This window comes from Oryctolagus cuniculus, chromosome 12, assembly GCF_051225735.1.
Source record: "Oryctolagus cuniculus isolate XC-2025 breed Fujian yellow rabbit chromosome 12, ASM5122573v1, whole genome shotgun sequence".
Classification (NCBI taxonomy): domain Eukaryota; kingdom Metazoa; phylum Chordata; class Mammalia; order Lagomorpha; family Leporidae; genus Oryctolagus; species Oryctolagus cuniculus.
Genome location: NC_142878.1, coordinates 9,325,227 through 9,351,677, shown reverse-complemented (window position 1 = coordinate 9,351,677; position 26,451 = coordinate 9,325,227). Strand labels below are relative to the sequence as shown.

At 40.8% G+C, this 26,451-nt stretch overlaps 1 protein-coding gene across 18 annotated transcripts in view; it reads right to left on the bottom strand.

The window, feature by feature from the left end:
- MEF2A (myocyte enhancer factor 2A) overlaps positions 1–26,451 on the bottom strand; it is a 152,246-nt gene that overhangs the window by 77,901 nt on the left and 47,894 nt on the right. For 7 of the 18 annotated variants that reach the window (XM_089311162.1, XM_051822954.3, XM_089311161.1 and 4 more), the window contains exon 2: positions 13,731–13,921. In XM_089311162.1, the coding sequence (XP_089167288.1) occupies positions 13,731–13,784 (54 nt within the window). In that variant the 5' untranslated portion in view covers positions 13,785–13,921. Of the gene's footprint in view, positions 1–4,656; positions 4,739–13,730; positions 13,922–16,346; positions 16,475–26,451 lie in introns of those variants that run through there. The other 11 variants (XM_089311163.1, XM_070053509.2, XM_070053512.2 and 8 more) reach the window with 4 other exon arrangements.

Below are 26,451 nucleotides of genomic sequence, written 5' to 3'. Positions count from 1 at the left end.
GAACATCAATGGTACAAAATATGCAAATAGAAAATATGCAAAATATGCAAATGGAAAAACATTGTCAGAATGGATCAAAAAATAAAATCCAACCATATACTGTTTACCAAAACCCCTCAAATACAAAAAAAGATTGCAAATAAAGATATATGCTGCTAACACTAATCAAAAGATAACTGAATAAGTAGTTATATTAATTTCAACAGACCAGAGCAAGTAAATTTACAGGAACAAAGAAAAGTGACACATAAGGATAAGGAGATTGGGGCCAGCACCATGGCGCAGTAGGTTAATCCTCTGCCTGCGGCGCCAGCATCCCACATGGGCATCAGTTCCAGTCCCGGCTGCTCCACTTCCAGTCTTGCTCTCTGCTGTGGCCTGGGAAAGCAGTGGAAGACGGCTCAAGTCCTTGGGCCCCTGCACCCACATGGGAGACCTGGAAGAAGCTCCTGGCTCCTGGTTTCGGATTGGCACAGCTCCGACCGTTGTGGCCATCTGGGGGGTGAACCAATGGAGGGAAGACCTTTCTGTCTCTCCCTCTCACTGTCTGTAACTCTACCTCTCAATAAATAAATAAAATCTTTAAAAAAAAAAAAAAGGATAAAGAGATCAATTCTCCAAGAAGACATTAAAATTCTTTAAGTGTCTGTATGTAACAGGACAACAAATGAGGCAAACACTGATAAAACTGCAAGGAGAAAAGATGAAGCCACTATTAACCTGAGAAATTTCAATAGTCCTCAATTAGAAAGGGACAGGTCACTGTCACACAGCTGTGAAGCCTCCATCTGCAACTCCAGTATCCCATGTGGGTGCTAGTTTGAGTTCCAGCTGCTGCACTTCCAATCCAGCTCCCTGCTAATGCATCTGGGAACGCAGCAGAAGGTGGCCCAAGAGCTTGGGCCCCTGAATCCAAGTGGGAGATCCAGAAGTGTCGCTCCCCCTCTTCGTGGAGGAACGACACAGGACCCTGCGTTGTTCTTTTGTCTGCTCGGCCCTCCCCGGGTTTGCTGCTGGTTCTTCCCGGGTTGGCTACCGACCCTTCCACCTCTGTGGAAGGGCGGTTCCCCCTAGCCACTTTCCCCACTTCCGCGGGGGAGTGGCACACCGCCGGCCGGCTCTCTCGGGGGCTGCACAGGTGTTCCTTCAGATAGATGTTCCTGGTGCATGTTGTCTCTCTCCTCCTTTATAGTCCTCTTCCGCCAATCCCAACTCTGCTACCCACACGCCGAGTACGCTGCTCTCCTCCAATCAGGAGCAGGTCCTACAGTTTATTGGTTGAACTGGAGGCAGCTGTGTAGAAGCTGTTTCTCCCTTCTCAGCGCCATATTGTGGGAGAGCAGATGCATAGAATAAGTCTTAATTCCAGTAACTTAGTCTAGTCCGGGTTGCTCCCCACAGATCCCCCTTTCTTTTTATTTTTTGGCGTTGATACGCGCCTGTCTTCGGTGCCCCGTGGCACACACTCTGCTCTGCTTGCTAGAGCTGCCCACAGGTGCTTACAAGCCCTACCAATCAGGCAAACCGAATCCGGGTCCTCTCTTCACCATGTTGTGAGGAGGTTTTTAGGCACTGGTGCGTGCCTGTGTTCGGTGCCCTGCAGCGCATGCTCTGCTCTGCTAGAACTGCCTGCAGGTGCTTACAAGCCCTACCAGGCAAACCGAATCCAAGCCCTCTCATTGCCGTATTGTGGGGAGACTTATTGGTGTTGATAACGTGCCTGTCTTCGGTGACCTGCGGCACATAAGCTGCTAGCCGCCAGCAGGTGCTTATCGTCTTACTAATCAGGCAGACCGAATCCAAGCTCTCTCATTGCCGTGTTGTGGGGAGGCCTTATTTTTCTCTATTTCTCTATCTCCGGGCATTCCTATCTCTCCTATTTTACTTCTATCTGCCAGCATTCCTATTTCTCTCATTTTACTTCTAAACTTCTGTTTCTCTTATCCCTGCGGCATCCCGGCGCCCGCCCCGAGGCTGCTTCTCGGCGCCTCCCCCCACTGCGGCGTCCCGGCTCTGCACCGCTTCAGCCCACGCTTCTCTCATCTGTGCGGCTTCCCGGCGCCCGCCCTGCGGCGGGCTCCCGGCTCTGCGCGGCTCGACTTCGCGCGCTCTCCGCGGTCTCCGCGCCCCTTCGCGCCTGCACCAAGGCCTTCGCGCTAGCCCCACGTTCCCTATCTATTCACGCCCCGCGTGCTCTCTCTGCACGCCGCTTCTGTGAGTCACACAGCGTAGCTTACGTTTCCGCCACCAGTATTCAATCTAAGTTCCCCGGGCTAACCTGGCAAATTCAACCTAGCTTACGCGTCTCTGCCTTATGGTTTGGCTTCCCGTCTTTTGCTCCCCGGGCTAATCTGACGGATTCCAACCTGGCTTACATCTCCTCCTCTGGTTTTAGCTTTTTGCCTTTTGCTCCCCAGGCTGACTTGAAGAATTCCAACCTGGCTTCCGTCTCCGCCTCAGCCTGCTGCTCTCCTCCAATCAGGAGCAGGTCCTACAGTTTATTGGTTGAACTGGAGGCAGCTGTGTAGAAGCTGTTTCTCCCTTCTCAGGGCCATAATGTGGGAGAGCAGATGCATAGAATAAGTCTTAATTCCAGTAACTTAGTCTAGTCCGGGTTGCTCCCCACACAGAAGAAGTTCTTGGCTCCTGGTTTCAGTCTGGCCTAGCCCTGACCACTGCAGCCATTTGGGGAGTGAACCAGCGGATGAAAGATGTCTCTGTCTCTACCTCTATCTCTTTAACTCTATCTTTCAAGTAATATAGAAAGAAAGGAAAGAAGGGGGGGGGACAAACAGAAGGAAAGAAAGAGAAAAAGAGGGGCCGGCGCCGTGGCTCACTTGGTTAATCCTCCGCCTGCAGCACCGGCATCCCATATGGGCACCGGGTTCTAGTCCTAGTCCTGGTTGTTCCTCTTCTAGTCCAGCTCTCTGCTGTGGCCCAGAAGAGCAGTGGAGGATGGCCCAGGTCCTTGGGCTCCTGCACCCGCATGGGAGACCAGGAGAAAGCACCTGATTCCTGGCTTTGGATCAGCGCAGCACCGGCCGTAGCAACCATTTGGGGAGTGAACCAATTGAAGGAAGACCTTTCTCTCTGTCTCTCTTTCACTGTCTATAACTCTACCTGCAAAATAAATTTAAAAAGAGAGAGAGAGAAGGAAGGAGAGGAGAGGGGAGGGGAGGGGAGGGGAGGGGAGGGGAGGGGAGGGGAGGGGAGGGGAGGGGAGGAAGGAACTGACAGAACTAACATGCAGAAAACCAAACCAGTAAGTGTGTAATTATACTTGATAGTACTATCCATCAACTGGACATAATTGATATCTTTAGACTACTTCATTCAATAATAGCAGTTATCAAACCCACATAGAACATTCACCAGGAAGATCACATTCTGTGCCATAAACCATACCTTAACAAATGTAAAAGAGCAGAAATCCTACAATATAAGTATTCAGATAGCAATGGAATTAAGTAAGAAATCAACAGGATGTCTAGAAAATTCCCAAATACTTGATGAGATCAAATAACACACTTCTAAATGACACAGGATCAAAGAAAAGAATCTCAAGAGAAAACACTTAGAACTAAATGAAAACTAAGTCCAGAAAGAAACTTCCTTAACTCGATAAAGGACATTTACCAACAGTATCTACAGCTAACACCATACTTCATGCAGAGAAACCAGAAGCCTCCCTGTTAAGATCCAAGAGAGGCCAAGGGTGTCCCCTGTGCACTGTTACTTTCCAACACTGTATTAGAAGTCATAGCCAATACAATTAAAATAAGGATATAAGAGATATGTCAGATGGGAAGGAAAAAAAACAATCTTCAAAGATGACATATTTGCCCATGTAGAAAATCCCAAAGAACTGACAAGAAAAACCACACATTTTAGATAAAGAAATCAAAGAACTAAATAAATGAGGAGATATTCTATGTTAGTGGATAGGAAGATTCAATATTGTCAAGACATCAGTTCTTTCCAATTTAATCTGTAGTTTAAGCAAAATCCAAATAAAAATCCCAGGGAACTATTTTGTTAACTTTGACAAGCTTTTCTAAAGTTTAAATGCAAAGGCAAAAGATCTAGAATAACAGTCAAGAGAATATTAAAGGAAAAGAATAAATCTGAAGGACTTCAAAATTCACTGTAAGAGAGCGTAGTATTAGTGAGAGAACAAACAATGAAACAGAAAAGTGATCCCAGAAAACAGACCCAAACAAATATGAAAACTGTCTTTGACAAAGGACTGAAATCAAGACAATGAGAGAAAACAGTCTTTCTCAACAAACGTTGCTGAAACAACTGAATAGCCACAAATATCTCAAAATGCGCAACAGATCTAAACAAAAACATAGAATGATAAAACTAGAAGCTTTCAAAGGAGAAAACCTAGATGACCTGAGATCAGGTGATGGCACTGCAAATACTACACCTAAGGTATAATCCATAAAAGAAAGAAATGTTACTGAGAATATACAAAGAGCTCCTAGAAATCAGCAACCAAAAAATGAAAAATCAGATTTTTTAAATGAACAAAAAGCATGAATAGACACCTTACCAAAGAAGATACATAGAAGACAAATAAGCATAATAAAAGATTTTCCACATCATATTTCATTAAGGAATTGCAAATTAAAACAAGATAGCACTACATACCTATTAGAATGGCAAAAATCCCAAACATTGACAACACCAAATGCTGACGAGGATATGGAACAACAAGAACTTTCATTCACTGCTGGTGGAAATACAAAATGGTATAGCCACTTTAGAAGACAGTTTGAAAAACTACACCTACTCTAACCACACAATCCAGCAACTGCACTTCTTCGTATTTACCCAAAGGAGTTGAAAACTCACGTGTAGTCAAAACTGCACACGGATGTCTATAGCAGTTTTATTCATAATTGCCAAACTTGTAAGGAACCAAGATGTCCTTCATTTAGTTAATGAATAAATAAATGGTGGTATATCCAACAATGGAATATTATTCAGCTCTCAAGCCACGAAAAGACAAGGAACCATAAACATATTACTAATGGAAAAAGCTGATCTGAAAAGGCTACATACTATATGATTTCAACACTGTAACATTTTGGAAAAGGCCAATCTGTGGATAGAAGACAGGTTGTCAAGAGTTTGGGGAGAGAGGAAAGAACAAGCAGAACACAGAGGATTTTTAGGGCAGTGAAACTATTCTGATGAGAGTATAATGGCAGACTTATGTCCTTACACATCTGCCAAAACCCCACAGACTGCACAATATCAAGAATGAATTCAAATGTAGACCATGGAAGATCACGATCTATCAACGTAGGTTCCTCCACTGTAACACATCACTCTGTTAACAGGCTGTTGGCAGTAGGGGGAAGCATTTGGGTGTGAAGGCTATGAGAATTCTGCACTTTCTACTCAATTTTACTTGGAAACTCAAACTGTTCTAAAAAATATGGTCTATTAAAAACAGTTTTTTAAGGGACCAGCATGGTGACATAGCAGGTAAAACCACACATGTGATGCCAGCAGAGGATGGCCCAAGCATTTGGGCCCCTACTACCAATGCAGGAGATCCAAACGAAGCTCCTGGCTCCTAGCTTCGGAATGGCTCAGCGTTGGCCACTGCGGTCATCTAGGAAGTGAACAAGTAAATGGAAGATCTCTCTGTGTCTCTCTCCCTCTTTCTCTGTTTAACTCTGCCTTTCGAGTGCATAAATAAATCCTTTTTAAATAAATAATTTTTAAAAGTCTGTAAGAATGCACTTTTGAACAGAGTTTGGAACTGTGAAACTGTAAATGAAGTTCCCCGTCAGTACCTATCATATGCTCTCCTGTGGATGATCTGTGTCTTACCGCTGGCCTATACGTAGATCAGTAATTACAGCAGCTCCAGCTCCATTAGAACCAGAGAGCTCTAGCATGATGGAAAGTAACTGTTTCCACTGTACATTTTTCCACAGATTTAAAATTAATGTTCTTAGTCATAAATATAAAATGTGCATGTAAAAGAGAAACTACAAAGAATGCCTTTTTTTTTTTTTTTGGACAGGCAGAGTGAATAGTGAGAGAGAGAGACAGAGAGAAAGGTCTTCCTTTGCCGTTGGTTCACCCTCCAATGGCTGCCACGGCTGGCGCACTGCGGCCAGCACACCGCGCTGATCCGATGGCAGGAGCCAGGAGCCAGGTGCTTTTCCTGGTCTCCCATGGGGTGCAGGGCCCAAGCACCTGGGCCATCCTCCACTGCACTCCCTGGCCACAGCAGAGAGCTGGCCTGGAAGAGGGGCAACCGGGAAAGAATCCGGCGCCCCGACCAGGACTAGAACCAGTGTGCCGGTGCCGCTAGGTGGAGGATTAGCCTAGTGAGCCGCAGCGCCGGCCATTAAGAATGCTTTTCACACAAAGATATGTTTTTATGTTTCATCCCCTGTGTAGCACGATAAAAATTAAAAAGGTAGTACAGCTGTTCCAACAGCTTTTACCAAATTTAGGCAAGATACCTGTTTTCTTCCTTATTGTAATACCAATCGTGTTTAATATCTATACTTCTTAGCATTTAACTTTATTCTCTGAATCATACACAAATCTAATCTTCGTATTTCTTAAAGCCCTATACTTCCTTTTTCTTTCTCAAATACACAAAGCACAATATTCCACATATTATTTGACCATTTAAACATCCTGTCAGGGGTGAGCATTCAGGCACAGTGGGTTAAGTCAACAACTGAAATGGCGTGCCTTGGGACTGAAGTTTCATCTCTGTTTCCATATGAACTTCCCACTAACACAAATGAGAAGCAGCAAATGATTCTAGTGCTTCGGTCAGTCGGAGTTCCTGGCTCCTGGTTTCAACCTGGCCCAGCTCTGTTTGTGGGCATTTGAGAGTTCACCAGCAGAAGGAAGATACTTCATTTCCTCTCCTTCTGCCTGTCATTCTGCCTTTCAAATGAGTAAATGTTTTAAAAATAAAACGGGCCAGCGCTGTGGCACAGCAGGTAAAGCCTCTGCCTGCATCCCATATGGGCACCGGTTCAAGTCCCGGCTGCTCCACTTCCTATCCAGCTCCCTGACATGTACCTGGGAAAGCAGTGGAAGATGGCCCAAGTCCTTGGGCCCCTTCACCCACATGGGAGACCTGGAACAAGCTCCTGTCTTCAGATCAGCATGACTCCAGCTGTTGCAGCCATCTGGGGGGTGAACCAGCCGATGAAAGATTGCCTGCTCCACCCCCGCCTCTGCCTCGCTGTAACTCTGCCTTTCAAATAAATAAATCTTTAAAAAAAATAAATGAAATAAAAAAAAAAAAAAACAACCCTTCTGGCTAGTAAACTGACAGAAAATAGGGTTGAGAAAAGGTTTTAAATTTGCTCTCAACTAGAAAAGTCATAATAGAGTCATTTATGGTATATATTTATGTGGAAACTGTACTACACATCCAGATCACCTTTCATAAAGTATCTTTCAATACTGGTCTATATCTGATACTTTAAAATTCTCAAACGAAACATTAAGAAGTGACAGCATCATTCAAATATCTGCTTTTATAAACAGATCCTGGGAACAAAGAGCATAATGGAATACAATGGAGGAAAACAACAAGGGAAGGAATGAAAGGACACTTAACTACAGCTAAAGAAATTAATATTTTGCCTAAAAGAGCAGATTATAACAAAACATGACATGACACCAAAAGGAAAATAAGCCATTAGAGCAGGGGTGAGGAATCTTTATTTTGCCAAGGGTCATTTTGTCATCTATTACATCATTCGTGAGCTATACAAAATTATCTCCTTAAAAATTAGCCTGCTTTAAATTTACTGAGTTTCAAGGACCACCTGTAGCTGCCTCAGCAGGTCCAGACCAAAAGATCTCACAGGCATTCTACAGGCCACATGTTCCCCACCCCTGCATTAGACTCTCTAAATTTTGCCTTGATTTTAGTATTTTCAACAATAAAAAAACTTGTGGTTGTTACATGCTTCATTTCCTTCTAAACATCAGCTATAACATATCCAAAAGTGAAAATCAGTGAAAGTTGCAACAGTCTCATTTAAATTCAATTTCATGTGACACAGTAGCATAACCTAAAATTAGGCTAATTAGGGTATATTAACTACATTAATATTTAGTTTTACTATTCTAAGATTTTTGTTATATTTTGAAAACTGAAGTTGTGGGCTGGCACTGTGGCGTAGCAGGCTAAGCCTCTGCCTGCGGTGCCAGCATTCGTGTCCTGGATGTTCCTCTTCCTATCTGGTTCTCTGCTTATGACCTGGGAAAGCAGTAGAAGAACGCCCACGTGCTTGGGCACGTACACCTGAATGGGAGACATGGAAGATACTCCTGGCTCCTGGCTTTGGCCTGGCTCAGCTCCAGCTTTTGTGGCCATTTGAGGAGTGAACCAGTGGGTGGAAGACCTTTCTCTCTGTCCCTCTCTAACTCTACCTCTCAAATAAATAAAATCTTAAAAAAAAAAAAAAGAAAGAAAAAGCTGAAGTTGCTTGTGGAGATGAGTGAAATAGGTTCTTGTCTTCGTGCAAGAAAGAATTCAAACATGAGACAGAGAAGTGGTCAGCAAGGCAGCAAGGTGTAATGGGGTAAGGCATCCACCAGAATCGGAGAGTGTCCAGTCACTCAGAATGGGGAAAGCAAGGTTACATGGTTTAATGCAGAGGAACATGTGACAGGCCAGGCAGGTGGCTCAGGGAAGACCTGAGAGCTGACCACTTAGTCTTTATTCAGACTGGGGCTTGTAAGGGAATGGCGTCCAGTTCTTTCCCTTTCTCCTTGCCCTCCTCCTCCTCCAGGACAAAGGGTGTGAATTAGGTAAAATTCCTCCCAAGGTTTCACCACTAGTGCTATCAGACTGGGCAGCCCACTTGGAACAGGACAGAGGAGCTTCCCCAAGGAGGCCTTCCTGAGAGGAAGGCTGTGAAGGTCTCACTGCCCAGTGTTACCAGGCCAGGAAGCCAGCTTGCTGCTGAGTAGGGAAGATCCCTGGGAGCTTTCCTGGGGGGAGGCGGAGACCACCTGTAAAGTCACTGGGTATGGGCAAGGCTTTGTAGTGTACAATACTGGGCTGCTTCCAAGATGAGCTTCTGCTGGTACTTCATTTTCCTTAGGCCTCTCTCTCTCACACACACACAGGCTAACTTCTAACTTCCTACCTAAGTAAACTTTATATTATAAAATTCAAGAGAAATTATAAAATTTAGTTTTTAATTACAGAGGAGAATAAAGCCATGTTTCCATGTTACTACTCCAAAAACATGGATATGAATCTATAGCTATACACACATCAGAATAAAAAAAGATATGGAATGGGGGCTCTGTTTGGTGTTAAGAACCTTTCTGGCAATATTCAAAACCAGAAAACCAAACCTCTGCAATGTTTTGGAGAACAGAAATAGAGCCTACAATGTTCAACCTAGCAAGTCATAATTCAAGTATAAAGGCAAAAAGTACTTTCAAACGAACAAAAAATAAAGCAGCCATAAGCCCTCCTTGGGGGAAAAAATACAAATACTACTTGTTGAAAAAAAAATCTACTCATTTAAGCAAAATAAAAACTGAAACAAGTTGAAACTTTTTTCCCTGATTTTGTTTAATGCTGCATTCTCAGCTTCTAAAACTCTGTTTGGCACTGGATAGGTGCTAAAAATTTAGTGACTGAATCCATAAACCAAGAAACGGATTACAACAAAATAATGAAGAAACCACAGTAATGACCTGGTAGTAGTCAATGAATCCTTTAAATTTAGAACTAAGATTGAAAAATCGGAAATTATGATTATAGAACAGAATAAAACTACTAATTTTAGTAATAAAAATAGCAAGTTTAGATTTCTGACAAGATGCTGAATTAACACAGAATCTACATCTACATCCCTAAGAATTAGTCTATGGGGAAGCAAAGGTATTATGAATCCTAAGGAATAATGGGGAAAGTATGAGAAAGCCCCCGTTGTTCTATGATATGTCTAGGGGTGAGGAGTATGAACACTAGAGAAAACAGCAGATAGGGTTAAGAGAAGATAAACTGTCAAAAAGCAGCTAGGATTCAGCGTGGGCTTCTCACCTCCTGTTGCCTGGGAAACTCAGTGCCTGCCTCCTCACAGCAGGGACTTGGCAGCAGTGCTGGTGTGGACAGATGTCCGCCAGGGTAAAACCAGGGCAGCATGGATGCTCTGCTGGGAATGGGGTCCAGGAAATGGAGAGGTCTACAGACTTTGGTCAGTGACTTTCCACCCATTCAACTCAAAACCTCCAAGGTTGTTTACCATCTAGGAAAAGGATCTTTTTATTTTTAATTTTCTTATTCCCGGGGTGTCAATGTGAAGCTCAAAATATGAAGAGTGATATGATTAAGGGTAGTTTTTGTGTGTTTTTCTTAGTTTTTGTCTGTTTGTTTTTGATGCCTGGGTCCCTCTAACAAACTGAAATGACTGACTAGTATGGTATAAAGCAGTCTGAATATACAAAAAGATGACAAATAATAAACACTAACTGGAAAGTTAAGAAATATTATCAGACTGGATAAAGTAAACAAAATGCTATTTATAAAACAGAGAGAAACAGAATAGAAAGAATGAATGAAAGGCAGACAGAGTATATGGCAAAATAGGAATTTCTTCAAATTATGACAGTGTATCTGGTACAACCACTTTGGAAATCAACTTGAAATCATAGGAAAACTGAAGATGAACAAACTCAACCCAGCAATTCCTTCTGTAAACATTTGTCACATATACTTTCATCCATGTATAAGGGAGACTTGTCCATGAATGTATGCTGAAATACCACTTGTAACAGTTTTTCAAAAATTGGAAATATAAATATTCTTTGATTAAAAAAATTTAGGAATAAACTGAGGATTACTCATTCTTACAACTGGTTATAATGAATGAATGAGAATCAGAGAGATCTCAAAAACACAACACTGAGTGTAAAAGGACTAAACCACACTAAAATTATTTTTTAAAAGCATACTAAAGTAAAAAAAAAGCGCCATACAATATTTATAATGCATACAATGGACAAAACACTCATCAGGTTATATATATAAATATAGAATATATATTAATTAATAAGAAAAAGGCAAGCAGCCATTTAGAAAAAAACAGGAAATGAACAGGCAAGTTATAAAAGTACTTAAATGAATGAAAAACAAGAAACTGTGAAAAGGTGAATGATTTCATCAACAATCATGGAAATTTAAGGTTAAAATTAATTATTGTTGCTTACCTACAAAAATGGCTAAAATAAGAATAGACAGTGAAGATTTGGAGCAGCTGGAACTCACACACTGCCAGCAGAGTGTAAATTAGTACAATCAATTTAGAAAGCTTTTGTCAACTGCTACTAAAGCCAATCACATGAACACCCTATGACTCAGCAATTCTATTAAGTATATACCCAGGTGTGCATGTGTGCCATATAACAATACCCAAAGCAGCACTCTTCATAAAGTAGCAAAATATTGAAGTAGAAAACAACCCAAATGTCCATTTATAATAAAAAAATACACTGTATTACATTCACACATCAATGAAAATGTACAAAGCAGGTATCTGCTTGCAACAATTGGCAAATTTCACAGACACAACATTTACAAAAAGATCATACTCTTATAAATTTGATAGTGAGTTTTAATCGATTAGAGATCAAATTCACTGATTTGTGAGTTTTTCTTTATAATTTAATACCCAAAATTTAATTTTTTAAAAAAAGCTTATTAAACAAGGAAAGAGAAATACAAGGTGTTACTGTTTAGATAATAGTCTGGGAATCCCCCAAAGGCCTATCTGTTGAAGAGGTGGGGAATCTCTTTTCTGCCCACAGCCATTGGGGTATTTATAACATCATCTTCAGGCCATACAAAATCATCAACTTTCAAATTAGCCTACTAGATTTACTGAATTTTGAGTCCCACCTGTGGCAGGGCCAGGTGAAATTATTTCATGGGCCTTACACAGTCCTCCAGTCAGACATTCTCCACCCCTGTTCTCATGTTAATGGATTAAGGATGGAACTTAGCTCAATTATGATGCCTGATGGGGGAGACTTGGAAAATGATTAGATTAGATTTCAAGGAGAGCGGGGCCCATGATGGAATCATATTGGTTTTATAGGAAAAGGCCACCACACATGGGCACATGTCTCTCTCATTTCCTGGCTCCACATGTGATTCTTTCTCTATACCTCTTCAATCATCCACTGCTCTCCTCAGACACCAGACCAAAAGGATCCTCCAATCTTGGAGTGTAAACCTCGTGGATCAAGAGCTGAGATAGACCTTCCTTCCTAAGCAGTTACTCTCAGTATTTACTGTCATGATGAGAAGACGACCAATATTCAAGGTTACAACAGAAACTTCCCTTCCAAGAGAAAATGAAATAAAATGAAGCATCTCCTTAAGTGCATGACACTGCCACCCTCAAGATTCTTTGTGAGCTGTTCCAATGACTTGAAGAGTGCTTTTTTATCTGGCTAGCTCATATCTGCAATTCAGAATTCTATTTAAGCATGTCTCTTCTGATGTCACAATCCTCAGACAAATGAAGCAAAGTCTACTTGCACCCTTGCTTGGAATCATTTCTTTGGAATGGTAGAATGATTATTTGATCAATTTTTCCCTATCTTATCAACCTTAACAATGAACTGACAGTGTGGGCCTTATACTTTTGCTAAGCCATCTTCATGACTGAAACAAGAATCCTCCTAATCCAATCTAGGGAAAAGCGTAATCACTTCCACTAACTTCTCTTCCAGTGTCCCCATTTATACCTGTACTCAAGTGAACTACCACTCAGACTTTGTGGAACAGTCTTCAGTATTCTGTTCTGGCAAGCGCTCAGAAACCAGCTATACTTTAAACTTATTCTCATATGCACAGAAACAGCATCTCTCCCTCCTGCAAATCACTTTTCTTCTTCCCTCTAATCCCAGGGCTTCACAAACTTTTTCAGAACAGCTGGAGATTTTAGGCCAATGGGCTCTCTGTAGCAATTACTCAACTCTGTTGTTGTAAAGTGAAAGTAACCAGAGACAATATATAATTGGATGGGTAATAGTGTTCTAATAAAACTTTATTTGCAAAACCAGGCTGATTGCCCATGAGTTTCACCAACAAAGCTCTAAACACAATTTCTGGTCTCTTCATATATCAGCATCATTATAATAATCCTGAAATTCTAAGAAAAATAAATACTGATACTCTTAAGTTCAACATATTTATCAATTAAATCTGAGATGTACATATGTAAATGTTTTAGAAGTATCTGTGGTAATAAGAATTGTAAGAATATTCTCATTATTTACTGGTGAACCAGAAAATTTAACTGACTAGAATATATTTATTGATAACTGCAGTTAACTTAGACATTTCCTAATTATAAAAATGATCATTTAAAAATAATCAACACACAGAAGACTAATAAACATATAGTCAAATGTAGAGAGGACTAAATATGAAGAATCTAAACAACAGATAGTAATGGTGATATTGTAGTGATTTTCTTTTTGGCTTATCTTTTATTATATGATTTCTGTAAAAAGTTTTAAAAAGGTTTCTTTAAACCATATAATAAAAAGATAATTCTATGGTTGCTAGGATTTTTCTTTTAGTCTGGAACTAAAAATATGTAGACATGAAAGTAAAGAAAAATTCAACCATTCTATAAAATGTACTTTTAAAAACTAGTTGTATCAATTAAGTAATTAAAATTCTCATTTACCTGTCGGTTCCTTTCATCCATTATGCGTGTGATTTGTATTTTCTTCCGCCCCATTTTCAAGCACCTTTCCTTCCTTATATTCCAAATACTTTATTCAAAAATTAATATTCTTCAATATTCTAATACATCGTACACAGTTTCTATTATTTCAGCTTCTAGTCCAGGGCTACTGCTGAAATTTTCTGTAAGATCTGAAAGAAAACACAAATTAGAAGGTTTTAAGTTTGGTAAATTTACAAGTCATAAATATACAAGCTTCAAATCTGCTTTTATGCTGCACATGGAGGTTAGCTGAAATTTGATTATATAAAATTAGAAGACAAAAGTTTTGTTGCGTTTCTCCTAAAATATCTCTTGAACTGCTACTGTGCCTCTACTTCTGCCTAAACTGATTCAATTCAAACATCTGAGATTTTTTTCAGTGCATATAATAATAGAAACAATGAGGCCAGCATTGTGGTATGGAGAGTAAAGCCACCACCTGCTGGACTTCGAACTGGCCATGTGCTAACCCTTTTAATCAAGGTTTTTCTGTTCCATCGTAACTGACCTAAATAATGACAATTTTATGCATCTTGGGGCAAGTTTCATGTGTTTCTCTGTTGCTGATACTGAGCCTTGATTACTTGGGAAAACTGAGTTTTAAATGAGTTAATATTATCTGCCTATTTTTGATGACTGAGTGACTACCTTAATTCTGATTAGATTTGGCCCACAGCTTTCATAAAAGTGCTGTTAAATGTACATTATCAGCCCATCAGCCCATTTTTATTTTGACCGAATGTTTTGAGCCTCTGATGACACTTTAGATTCAGAACTCTAAACTGAGTTTTCTGATCTTGGGGCTTCCAGTCGATTCCTGGAACTCTCAAAGAATAAGATGCTCAACTTGGTGAAGTAATAGCTGTTTCAGTTAACTTAAATTATATAAAATGCAATATAAGGTTATAAAGCAAAGACAAACTTATATTATGCTTTTATATAAAGGTCCAATGTTTAACATGCTGGGGTGCTGGGGTTAGTCATCCTCCACAGCTTTTTTTTTTTTTTTTTTTTTTTTTTTACCAGACATAGCTTGCCCTGTGCATCATGTGTTGGTGAGGGTAACGGGGGTGTATGTTCTCTCTCTCATTCCCAGCATCTGACCAGGGCCTGCTTGGCACTGAGACAGAGAGCTGGCTGCCCTTCCCAACACTGTACTCCCATCCTTGTTTGCAACCCTCCTCCATCTCTTCCAGGCACCTAGGTGTCTTGGCACTACGGGTAAAAAGCACACATCTGTGGTCAAAGCAATGTACCCTTTGGGGGCCTCCACCCCTTAGCAGGAAAGCCACATTTCAGATGAGGAGTTACACAGCAGGCACGTGTTAGGTGCAAGAGCGAGTGTCATTCTCGCCATGAGGCCACACCCGATGAAATAAGGAAAAAGTAAAAGGGGACTTTAGCTTTGCCCAATACAGGAGGCTTACAGGTCAGATTCTTTATCTTTAAAGGAGGATTGACAGGTTCAATCAAGCCAGCATTGAACAGTTGGACCAAAGAGAGATCCAGCCAAAAGGGAGAAGGAGACAACATAAAAAGAGGCCAGTGCCGCTGGGGTAAATGGACTCCAGCTCTGGGGCCTTTCCCTGCACTACTCGGCTCCGTGAGTCAGAAATTTCTTCTTCCTGCTCGCTCACTCAATAAACTTCACACTTACGCCTTTCCTCTTTATTTCTATACCGCGGGAAGCCAAGAACCAGGTGACGCTCTCCTGACACAGCAAAAACCAGCCTGAAAACCAAGATTTAAAAACAGCAATAGAAATAGACCTAGGTAACAATGTTATTAGAAAACAATCTTAAGATGCAGAAGTATTTAAAGAATTTTAAAACAAAATAATTTTAGCAGAAAATAAAAATGAACAATGAAAAAACACAACTTTGAAAACAAAAATTAATTTGATGCAGATTTGACAGATCAGAGACAGCTGAAAAAACAATCAGTGACCCTAACAATATGAAAGAAGGAAACACACTTTCAACACAGAAAGACACAAGACTGGTGAATAGGGGGAAAAAGCCTGTGGAAAAGTAAGAAATATGGAGAAAGGATCCAAAATACACGCAATTAGAGTCCCAGAAAAGGAGAAAACATATGGGAAGAAGAAATATTGGAAGATGTAATAGCTAAGGACTTTCAAAGCTGACCAATAAGCCTTCAACCCAGATTCAAGCAGCTCTATGTATCCCCCAAGAGAGCAAACACAGAGAAAATGATAAAGGCACACCAGAATGCAAAAGGATGGAGGGAGGTGGGGTAGGCAGGCAAGTGCCCTGAGGTCGAAAGATCCTAAGAAAGATCCTAAAATAGCCAGAACAATGGAAAAAGGTGAACTTGAAAAAGCAACAGTAACATTTAGTCAGTCAACTTCTTTGCATAAATAAAATGCCAGAATAGGTGAAAAAAAATCTTAGAATGTTTGCAGGAAAATGACAAACTACAACACTGCACCTTTCTGTCTCTGTTTCTCTCTCTCTTAAACACACACATACCCTTCAGAAATTAGGGAAAGGTGAGTACGTGGGACAGTGATTGAGACACTAACGGGAACCTCTGCATCCCAGACTTGGGTACCTGGGGTCAAGTCTTGCTCCACTTCCGATTCTAATTTCCTACTAATGAACACCCTGGGAAGCAGCAAAGTGAGAGCTCAAGTATTTGGATCTCTGTCACCTAAGTGGGAGATGGAAGACCTCTCTCTCTTTACCTGTCAATAAATGAAAATAAATAAAAAATCTTAAGTCAAAATCTTAATAAAAAAATGAAGGCAAAACAAGAAAAAAAATAAAGAACTTGTCACTAAGAAACGCTTAAGACACTTCAAGGAAAAAAAGATCCCAAATGCAGCTTCAATATGCACAAAAAGTTATTTATAAGACAGAGAAAGAGAAACAGAAAGTTTCTAACAGCTGATTTACTCCCAACAGCCAGGAACACAATCCAGTCTCCCATGTAGTAAGAACCCAATTACTTGAGCCATCAGCCCAGGCCGAGTCTTCATTGATAGGAAGCTGGAACCAGAAGCCAAAGCTGGGGCTGGTACTGTGGCATAACAGGTAAAGCTGCTCAGCCTGTAGTGCCAGCATCCCATATAGGCACCAGTTCAAGTGCCAGATGCTCCACTTCCAATCCAACTCTCTGCTTTGGCCTGGGAAAGCAGGAGATGGCCCAAATCCTTGGGCCCTTGCATCTACATGGGACACCCAGAAGAAGCTCCTGGCTCCTGGCTCTTTTTTTCCCCAAAGATTTTATTTATTTATTTGAGAGGTAGAGTTACAGACAGTGAGAGGGAGAGACAGAGAAAGGTCTTTCCTCTGCTGGTTCACTCCTCCAAATGGCCACAATGGCCGTAGCTGTGCCGATCTGGAGCCAGGAGCCTCCTCCCGGTCTCCCATGTGGGTGCAGGGGCCCAAGGACTTGGGCCATCCTCCACTGCCCTCCCAGGCCACAGCAGAGAGCTGGATTGGAAGAGGAGCAGCCGGGACTAGAACCAGCACCCATAAGGGATGCCAGTGCCGCAGGCAGAGGATTAACCAAGTGAGCCATGGCGCCGGACCCTTGTCTCCTGGCTTTGGATCGGCAAGGTTCTAGCCATTGTGGCTATTTGGGGAGTGAACCAGCAGATGGAAGACTCTCTATACCTCTACCTCTGTCTCTCTGTAGCACTGCCTTTCAAATAATAAAATAAATCTTTAAAAAGAAAAAAAAAAAAAAAAAGGCAGCAGCAGCCAAAGCCAGGGATTGAAACCAGGTACTGCCATATGGGATGCAACCATCTTAACCACTAGGCTAGGCTAAACACCCGCTCCAATTTTCCACAAATTTTTTGAAGTCTCAGCTCATACAGGATGGCCTTAGAAAGAAGGAACTATACATACAGCATTTACTCTCCATCTCCCAAGACCAACTCCGAATCAAGAGGACCTTCAGTGGGCAAATGGTAAGGAGGCCCCAGGCAGTCACCATTCACATGGCAGCTACCTGAGCTATTCATTACTACCAAATCCCGCAGCCCGCAGCCCTTGAAGGTGCCGAGGCCATTTGAAGAGCCACCTAAAACTATCCAAAGGAACTGAAAACAATTACAAAAGATTTTATTAATTCTAGATAACTGCTAATTCTTTACAGCAAACTGATTTTTCTACAGAGTACTGCTAAAGGAGTTTTGCCAAAAATGGCGGCATTTAAAACCTACCTTTAGAAAACACAGATCAGCATTTTGCACATAAAGAAAGTAATATATTTTTTCTTTGGGGAAAAGGAATCTCTGTAATTAAATCCCAAGGCCTCTATCTGATTTCAGGCAACATTACCACCAGGGGAAAAAAAAAAACGAACTGAACTCTCAGAATTAATATGTTGATTTTTTAATATTATAAACTAGAAGACAGCATTGTGACACCACAGGTTAAGCCACCACCTGCACTGCTGTCATCCCATATGAGGGCCAGCTGGAGATCCAGCTGCTCAACTTCCAATCCAGCTCCCTGCTAATGCACCTGGGAAAGCAGTGGAAGCTGACCCAAGCACTTGGGCCTCTGCAACCCACCTGGGAGACCCAGATGGAGTTCCAAGCTCCTGGTTTCCACTACCCATTGCAGCCATCTGGGAAGTGAACCAGCAGATGGAAGAGCTCTCCCTCTCTTTTTCTCTCCCTTTCTATAACCCTGTTTGTCAAATAAATATATCTTTAGAAAAGAAATAAAAATTAGGAACTAGATTTCTTTTTAGATACCCAATTTGAATTTTCTTAAAAGATAACAAAGAAACTAGTACTTAGATTTAGATCAATTCAATAGTAACGCTGGGCCGGCGCCGCGGCTCACTAGGCTAATCCTCCGCCTTGCGGCGCCGGCACACCGGGTTCTAGTCCCGGTCGGGGCGCCGGATTCTGTCCCGGTTGCCCCTCTTCCAGGCCAGCTCTCTGCTGTGGCCAGGGAGTGCAGTGGAGGACGGCCCAAGTGCTTGGGCCCTGCACCCCATGGGAGACCAGGGTAAGTACCTGGCTCCTGCCATCGGATCAGCGCGGTGTGCCGGCCGCAGCGCGCCAGCCGCGGCGGCCATTGGAGGGTGAACCAAAGGCAAAGGAAGACCTTTCTCTCTGTCTCTCTCACTGTCCACTCTGCCTGTCAAAAAAAAATAAAAATAGTAACGCTGATCATAAACACTATCTTTTAACTGTTTACTGTTTTAAAGATCATTGTTGGTTAAGTAAATAAATATTTTAAGAGCATGGACTTTAACCAGGAAGTAAACTTCACTTACCAAACTTGGCCTTTCTTAACAATTACTGAGTTCATCAGAACTCCCCATTTTGATGATTCTGGTAAATCACTTACATAATACATTTTTTCAAAAGTTACTGAAATAAACTTTGTAATAAAAGTAACTGACCCCCAAAAGCTAAACTTTAAAAAAACAAACAACAACAAAAACAAGCTATCTATCAAGAAAATCTTTAATGAGACATCATTTCAGGTAAAACAGGAACTTTTTTGCACATATTAAACTTGTGATGGTCATGCACAAGTAAAAATGTCAAATCAGAAGGGAGATCTAAGACTCAGATTTCAGGGCTAAAAATATGTATTTGGGATTCTTGTGCATACAGACAGTACTAATGAGAGAAATATAAAATGAAAAGGACAGTCCCAAGGAAGAAAAATACTTACTGCTGCAAATAAATCTTCACAAATCAATCTGCAGACATGAGATTTTTAAACAATTTGGCCAACATTAAAAAATAAACATTTCAAAAAGAAATCTGACTTTGTTTCCTTTGAAAAATCTATTCCATTTTCAAGAATTTATTACAAGGAAATAATAAGACTATGACAAGAGATACATGTATATGGATGTTCACTCCAACACAATCAAAGCAGGCAGATATTTGGGGTAGGGGCGAAAATGTACCAGCATACAGGAATGACCTGTCCCTATAATAAACACTGCAGTCATTAAGAAGGCTGACTATTGTATAATAAATGTTTGCAACATGTTGTGAGTAGAAAATAAATTCTCCTTGCTTTTAAAAATTCCATTGATATTGTATAAGCAGACAGATGACTAGTATCATATATTTGTAACAAAGTAATTGTCATGTGAAGTTTAAAAAATTTTCTCCTAAAATCTATACCATAGTATGATAAAGAAAAAGGTTATTACAAGCAACAAAAACTAATGGCTAGGGGCCGGCACTGTAGCATAGTCGGTTAAGCCTTTGCCTGCAGCACCAGCATCCCACATGGGCACCAGTTCGTGTCCCAGCTGCTCCTCTCCCAAACCAGCTCTCTGCTAATGGCCTGGGAAAGTAGCAGAGGGTAGCACAAGTCCTTGGGTCCCTGCATTCACATGGGAGACCCAGAAGAGGCTCCTGGCTCCTAGCTTCAGATCACCCCATATTCAGCAGTTGTGGCCATTTGGGGAGTGAACCAGCAGATGGATGATCTTTGGTTTTTCCTCTCTGTCAATAGCTCTGCCTCTCAAATAAGAAAATAAATCTTAAAAAACAGCTAATAGCTGCTTTTAAAATTAAGGGGAAAACAACTTCTGAAAGCCAGAAAGCATTCAAAAATGAAGTTTTTTTAAAAAGATTTATTTTGAAAGTCAGAATTGGAGAGACAGACAGAGAGGGAGACAAAGAGAGATCTTCCATCCACTGGTTGACTCCCCAGTGCTGGGCCAGGCCAAAGCCAGAAGCCAAGAGCTTCTTCCAGGTCTTCCACATTGGTGGCAGGAGTCCAAATACTTGAGCCATCTTTTGCTGCTTTTCCCAGATCATTAGCAGGGAGCTCGATGGAAAGTAGAACACCTGGGACTCAAACCAGCACGCATATGTGGCAGCTAGGCCACAACGTTGGCCCCAAGAATGAACTTTTAAACATTACTGAAATATTCCTTCTAATTCCTCATCTGAGGCAATTTCCAGTTTACTCCTTCTCCACAACATGTTTAGAATTTCAAAGTATTAGCTTGCCTAAGAAGGTTTATTGCAAGCTGAATGAAAAATCTAGATTGTAGCAGCCTCAAACAATACATTAAACTAGCTGCAAAACTTTATTATTTCTAAGAAATTTTTATTAAAAATTGGAAATGACATGCATTATATGTGCTATATGAGGTTAAAATAGAATATTATCATTTGAAAATATTTGTGGAGGGAATTAGCCCAAAAAGATATTACTACTAACAAGTACATTTCCAAGCATGGTATGTTAGCAATATTTATAATCTGAAAACAATACTTCCTCTGTGCATACTATTTCTTATACTTATTTCCTTTCAAACATATTACTATTTTTGTATGTACAATGGAAATTAGGAGAAAACAGAAAACTGTATAATTAATTTTCAATAACTGAATGTGGAATTGTTCTTTAAGATTATACCACACAAAAAAAGAAATATGAAATAGAATTAAGTAGTATATTTTACAACATTTTCATTAAAAAGTAGATATTCTTATAAAACGTTTTTCCATTTATTGTAAATAGTCTACCAAATTAAAGAAGGGGAAGAAAGAAGGCCACTGACTCAATACTGTTCCAAGACTCATTTTAATCTGAATCTTCCAAAAAAAGAATTCAATCAAGCTGCAAAGAATGGTAGCATGCTATAATTTCCTCTCTAGAAATCATCTTGAACCGTAACCCTCTAATCCATCAGCAAAGTAACTGAAATAAAGATAAGTGAACTGTCCAAAGTTTTAGTTAAAACATTCAGGAACTTTTCTACCATAGGATAGCACTGTTCCTGAACTTCAGACATTCACAAACTTCTTAATCTGTGTACTAATTAAATAATACTCTGTATAATATTAAGAATTTTTTTGTTTACATCAATTTCTTTTGCTTTGTATTTAAATATGAAACTTTATTATTGTTACAATAGAAAAACTAGTATAATCTACCAAGAATAGACAATACAGCCTTTAAAATAACGTTAACAGGCCGGTGCTGCGGTTCACTTGGCTAATCCTCCACCGGCGGCGCTGGCACCCCGGGATCTAGTCCCGGTTGCTCCTCTTCCAGTCCAGCTCTCTGCTGTGGCCCGGGAAGGCAGTGGAGGATGGCCCAAGTGCTTGGACCCTGCACCCGCATGGGAGACCAGGAGGAAGCACCTAGCTCCTGGCTTCATCACACCAACTGTGGTGGCCATTTGGGGGAGTGAACCAACGGAAAGAAGACCTTTCTCTCTCTCTCTCTCTCTCTCTCTCTCTCTTTCACTAACTCTGCCTATCAAAAAATAAATAAATGAAATAATGAAAATATGAAGATTAAAGCAATTTACTATAATTATGTGTGTATATATGAGCATCATGGTATTATGTTTCCATAACCATATAGTAAAAATATACATATTTTGCATATATGTGTATATATATGCACACACAAATTAGAGTAAATGAAAGTAATAACAAATGTTATCTTTTTTATAAAAATGAATATTGAAGATAATCTCAGTGAGGAATTTAGTCCCATTTTACTCAAGAACACAACTCCAAATTTTAGACTTAATGGAAGCCAATCACAGAATCCCATCTCACATGTGCACGTAAACAGAAAAGGGAAAGGTTTGCATAATCTCCTTTGAGTACATAAACATAATTTCCAATCAAAAGAAGAACAAATTCAGGCAATACAACACTGCTGCAATATTTTAAAATATAAACCATAATTTCAATTTTGTTGTCAACTGTCCCATTACGGGTTTTTAAAGGCATTTACCCTTTCTTCAGTAACAAGAGTTATCCAGAATCACATATTACATTTCATTGTCAGTATCTCTAATACCTTTCAATGTAGAACAGTTTCCTGGTTTTTACCTTCATAACACTGACATTTTGAAAACTATAAGCTAGTTATTCTACAGAACATTTCTCAGCTTAGGACTACCCCAACCGAAATACAAAGGTACTTCAAAAGTTTTATGAAAAATGGAATTAATTTTATTCTGGAGCAAAAAAATTATGAGATCCAGGCAGCTTTTCCAAAATATGTATTTTCTATGAACTTCCTGAAGACCCCTTTCTGACCCTGTATCCTTCTTAGGGCCTCTCACTCAAGAGCACTTGGTGTCCATCTTGGTGTCCTACTGACAGTCAATCTGGATTACTTCATCAAGGAGTCATCTGTCTGCTGCAGAGATTCATCCTCCCCTTACAAATAAGCAATCTGTGGGAAGATACTTCAATGCCAGTTTAAATACCCTACTCATCAAACTTTCCCTCTGAATTTAGAACTCTGATTAATTTTGCTTAAACAATCTACACAATGATGATTACAATATAATGGATTTTTCCAGTCTCACTACCTTTTTAATAACTGTAAGAGACCTCTCTTTTCTTCTACTTTATTTAGATATTTATTATTAAAATAGATTTGAATATTCCTCTTTGATTCAATAGGTTATAATATATTGGGTTTTTCTTTTAAGCTTTACTTATTTGAAAGGTAGAGTGAGCGAGACAGAGACAGGGAAATCTTCCATCCGCTGGTTCATTCTTCATGTGGCTGAAGGCCAGGGCTGGGCGAGGGTAAAGCCCGAAGGCTGGCACTCCACCTGGGCCTCCCATGCAGTGGCAGGGGCCAAGTACTTCAGGCCTGCTTTCCTTGGTGCATCAGCAGGGAGCTGGGTTTTAAGTGGAACAGCCAGAATTCAGAACCGGCCTTCTGATACAGGATGTTCATACTGATACTTCCACTGCCAGAAGGTTCTTCCCCGACTTCCCCATTTTGTATTTGAATCTATCTTCTTCCAAAGAACGAACTCTGGATAGCAATAACAGCAATGTATTTATTCCCTTCCTTATTTCAGATTTTCTCAACTATAGCATGGATGACATTTTGGAGCATATAATAATTCTCTGCTTAGGGGTGTGCTAGGAGGTCCTGTATTGAAAGGATGTTTAGTACTATTACCTGACCTCTATGGATTCCACCTTTCCTCTAGTCATGATAATCAAAGTTCAGACATTGCCAAGTATCCTCTGAAGGTGAAAATGATCTCTAGTTTTGAGGACTGTTTATAATGCACATCAAGTAATTTCAGACTCACCTCATTTATATAACACAGAAAATAAATCACTAAAAAAAAAAAGCTCTTATATTTGTTTCTACTAATTCTTTTTCCACAAATTAGGGGACAGAGTCAAAGTAATTTATCCAAAAGTTGTCTGGATTTTTTTTTAAATTATTTATTTGAAAGTGTTACACAGAGAAGGACAGGCAGAGAAAGAGAGAGAGAGAAAGGTCTTCCATCTGCCGGTTCACTCCCCAATTAGCCGCAGCAGCTGGAGCTGCGCCGATCCAAAGCCAGGAGCCAGGAGCCACTTCCAGGTCTCCCAAGCGGGTTCAGGGGCCCAAGGACCTGGGCCATCCTCCACTGTTTTCCCAGGCCATAGCAGAGAGCTGGATCGGAAGTGGAGCAGCCAGGACCCAAACCGGCACCCATATGGGATTCCCGCACCGCAGACGGTGGCCTTACCCGCTATGCCACAGCACCAGCCCTTGTTGTTTTTTGTTTTTTGTTTTTGTAAGATTTATTTTATTTTAAAGGCAAAGTTACAGAGAGAGACAGGGAGAGACAGATCTTCCATCTGCTGTTTCACTCCCCAAATGATCCCAATGGCTGTGGCTGGGCAAGCCAGAGCCAAGGAGCTTCTAGGTCTCCCACATAGGTGCAGGGCCCAACCACTTGGGCCATCCTCTGCTGCTTTTGGCACATTAGCAGGCAGCTGGATCAGAAATAGAGCAGCTGGGACTCGAACTGGTGCCCATATGAGATGCCAGCAACACAGGCAGCTGCTTAACCTGCCAAGTCACAGAACCTTGCCTGTATCAGTTGTTTCTCACATGGCCCATGCACCCCACCTCCTTCAGAGTGGACGCTGTTCACTTACGATAAGTTCATACAACTGGACTCATTTCTGCTTGCATTCCACTTTAGGATTTTGTTACCCTCATTTTCTTAGTTTTAAAAATATGGAGAACATTACATGCTTCTCCAACTCAAATACTCTACTAAAACATACAAAGAATGCCTCCTTTCCCCTACCTTCTCTTACAACCAATTCTAATGTTTACTGATTTATGCTTCCTGTGTTTCTTTCCTGCAAATGAAAATACACGTATCATTTATTTATCCTCCTTTCTTACACAGAAGTAACATACTATATTCTTCTATAACCATGCTTTTTCACTTATTACTCATATAGCTAATCTGTAAAAATTTCTTTTCATTGAATTTCACTATAAAGCCTACTATTTATTAACAGAACATTATCAAAGCAGACTTACAATCTAAAACTTGGTAAGATCATATTTATGGGGCTGGTGCTGTGGTGCAGCAGGTTAAAACCCTGGCTGCTCCACTTCCAATACAGCTCCCTGCGAATGTGCCTGCAAAAGGAGTGGAAGATGGCCCAAACTCTTGGGCCCTTGCACCCATGTGGGAGATCTGGAAGAAGCTCCTCCTCGCTCCTGGCTTCAGATCGGCTCAGCTACAGCTGTTGTGTCCATTTGGGGAATGAACTAGCAGATGGAAGATCCCTCTGTCTCTACCTCTCCCTTTAACTTTTTCAAATAAATACATCTTTTTTCAAAAAACAAAAATCATACTTATACACTCCACAGAAGAAAACTCATATACTGAAATTTTAAAGCGAAAAAAAAAAAGCAGATTTTTGCTCAAATTACTCACATTTCACAAACAAGAGAAACTGATGTTCAGAAGTAACTGTCACAAAGCCACAAAGTTCAGTCCAATAAACATGTGAGTAATAAGTATTAAGTCTTAAACACATGATAAATACGAAAGAAATAAAGATAAGTTTCTAAAAATATCTACTTTCAAGAGAACCATGTCAATCTATGTCAGTATAGTTCTATACTCAGTGAGGAACACACACATAATTTACAAACATAATAAAGAAGGGAGCAAGTATGTTTTATTAGCTTTTTTTATTTCAGATGTTAAATGTTTACTGCAATACAGAGTAAATTGTAAGAAAGAATAGGATGAGGGTTTTGTTTTTCATAAAAGCATAAAAAGATGCAATAGCTGGGACACAAGGCCATTTGTAGGCAAATTAGACAGGTAAGGTAGGTCAGATTTGAAGAAACATGACTTTTATAAATGTAGTGAAAAGCCATTATCTGGCTGGGTTCTAGTCCAGTTGGGGCACCGGTTCTGTCCCGGTTGCTCCTCTTCCAGGCCAGCTCTCTGCTGTGGCCCGGGAAGGCAGTGGAGAATGGCCCAAGTGCTTGGACCCTGCACCCACATGGGAGACAAGGAAGGAAGGAAGGAAGGAAGGAAGGAAGGAAGGAAGGAAGGAAGGAAGGAAGGAAGGAAGGAAGGAAGGAAGGAAGGAAGGAAGGAAGGAAGGAAGGAAGGAAGGAAGGAAGGAAGGAAGGAAGGAAGGAAGGAAGGAAGGAAGGAAGGAAGGAAGGAAGGAAGGAAGGAAGGAAGGAAGGAAGGAAGGAAGGAAGGAAGGAAGGAAGGAAGGAAGGAAGGAAGGAAGGAAGGAAGGAAGGAAGGAAGGAAGGAAGGAAGGAAGGAAGGAAGGAAGGAAGGAAGGAAGGAAGGAAGGAAGGAAGGAAGGAAGGAAGGAAGGAAGGAAGGAAGGAAGGAAGGAAGGAAGGAAGGAAGGAAGGAAGGAAGGAAGGAAGGAAGGAAGGAA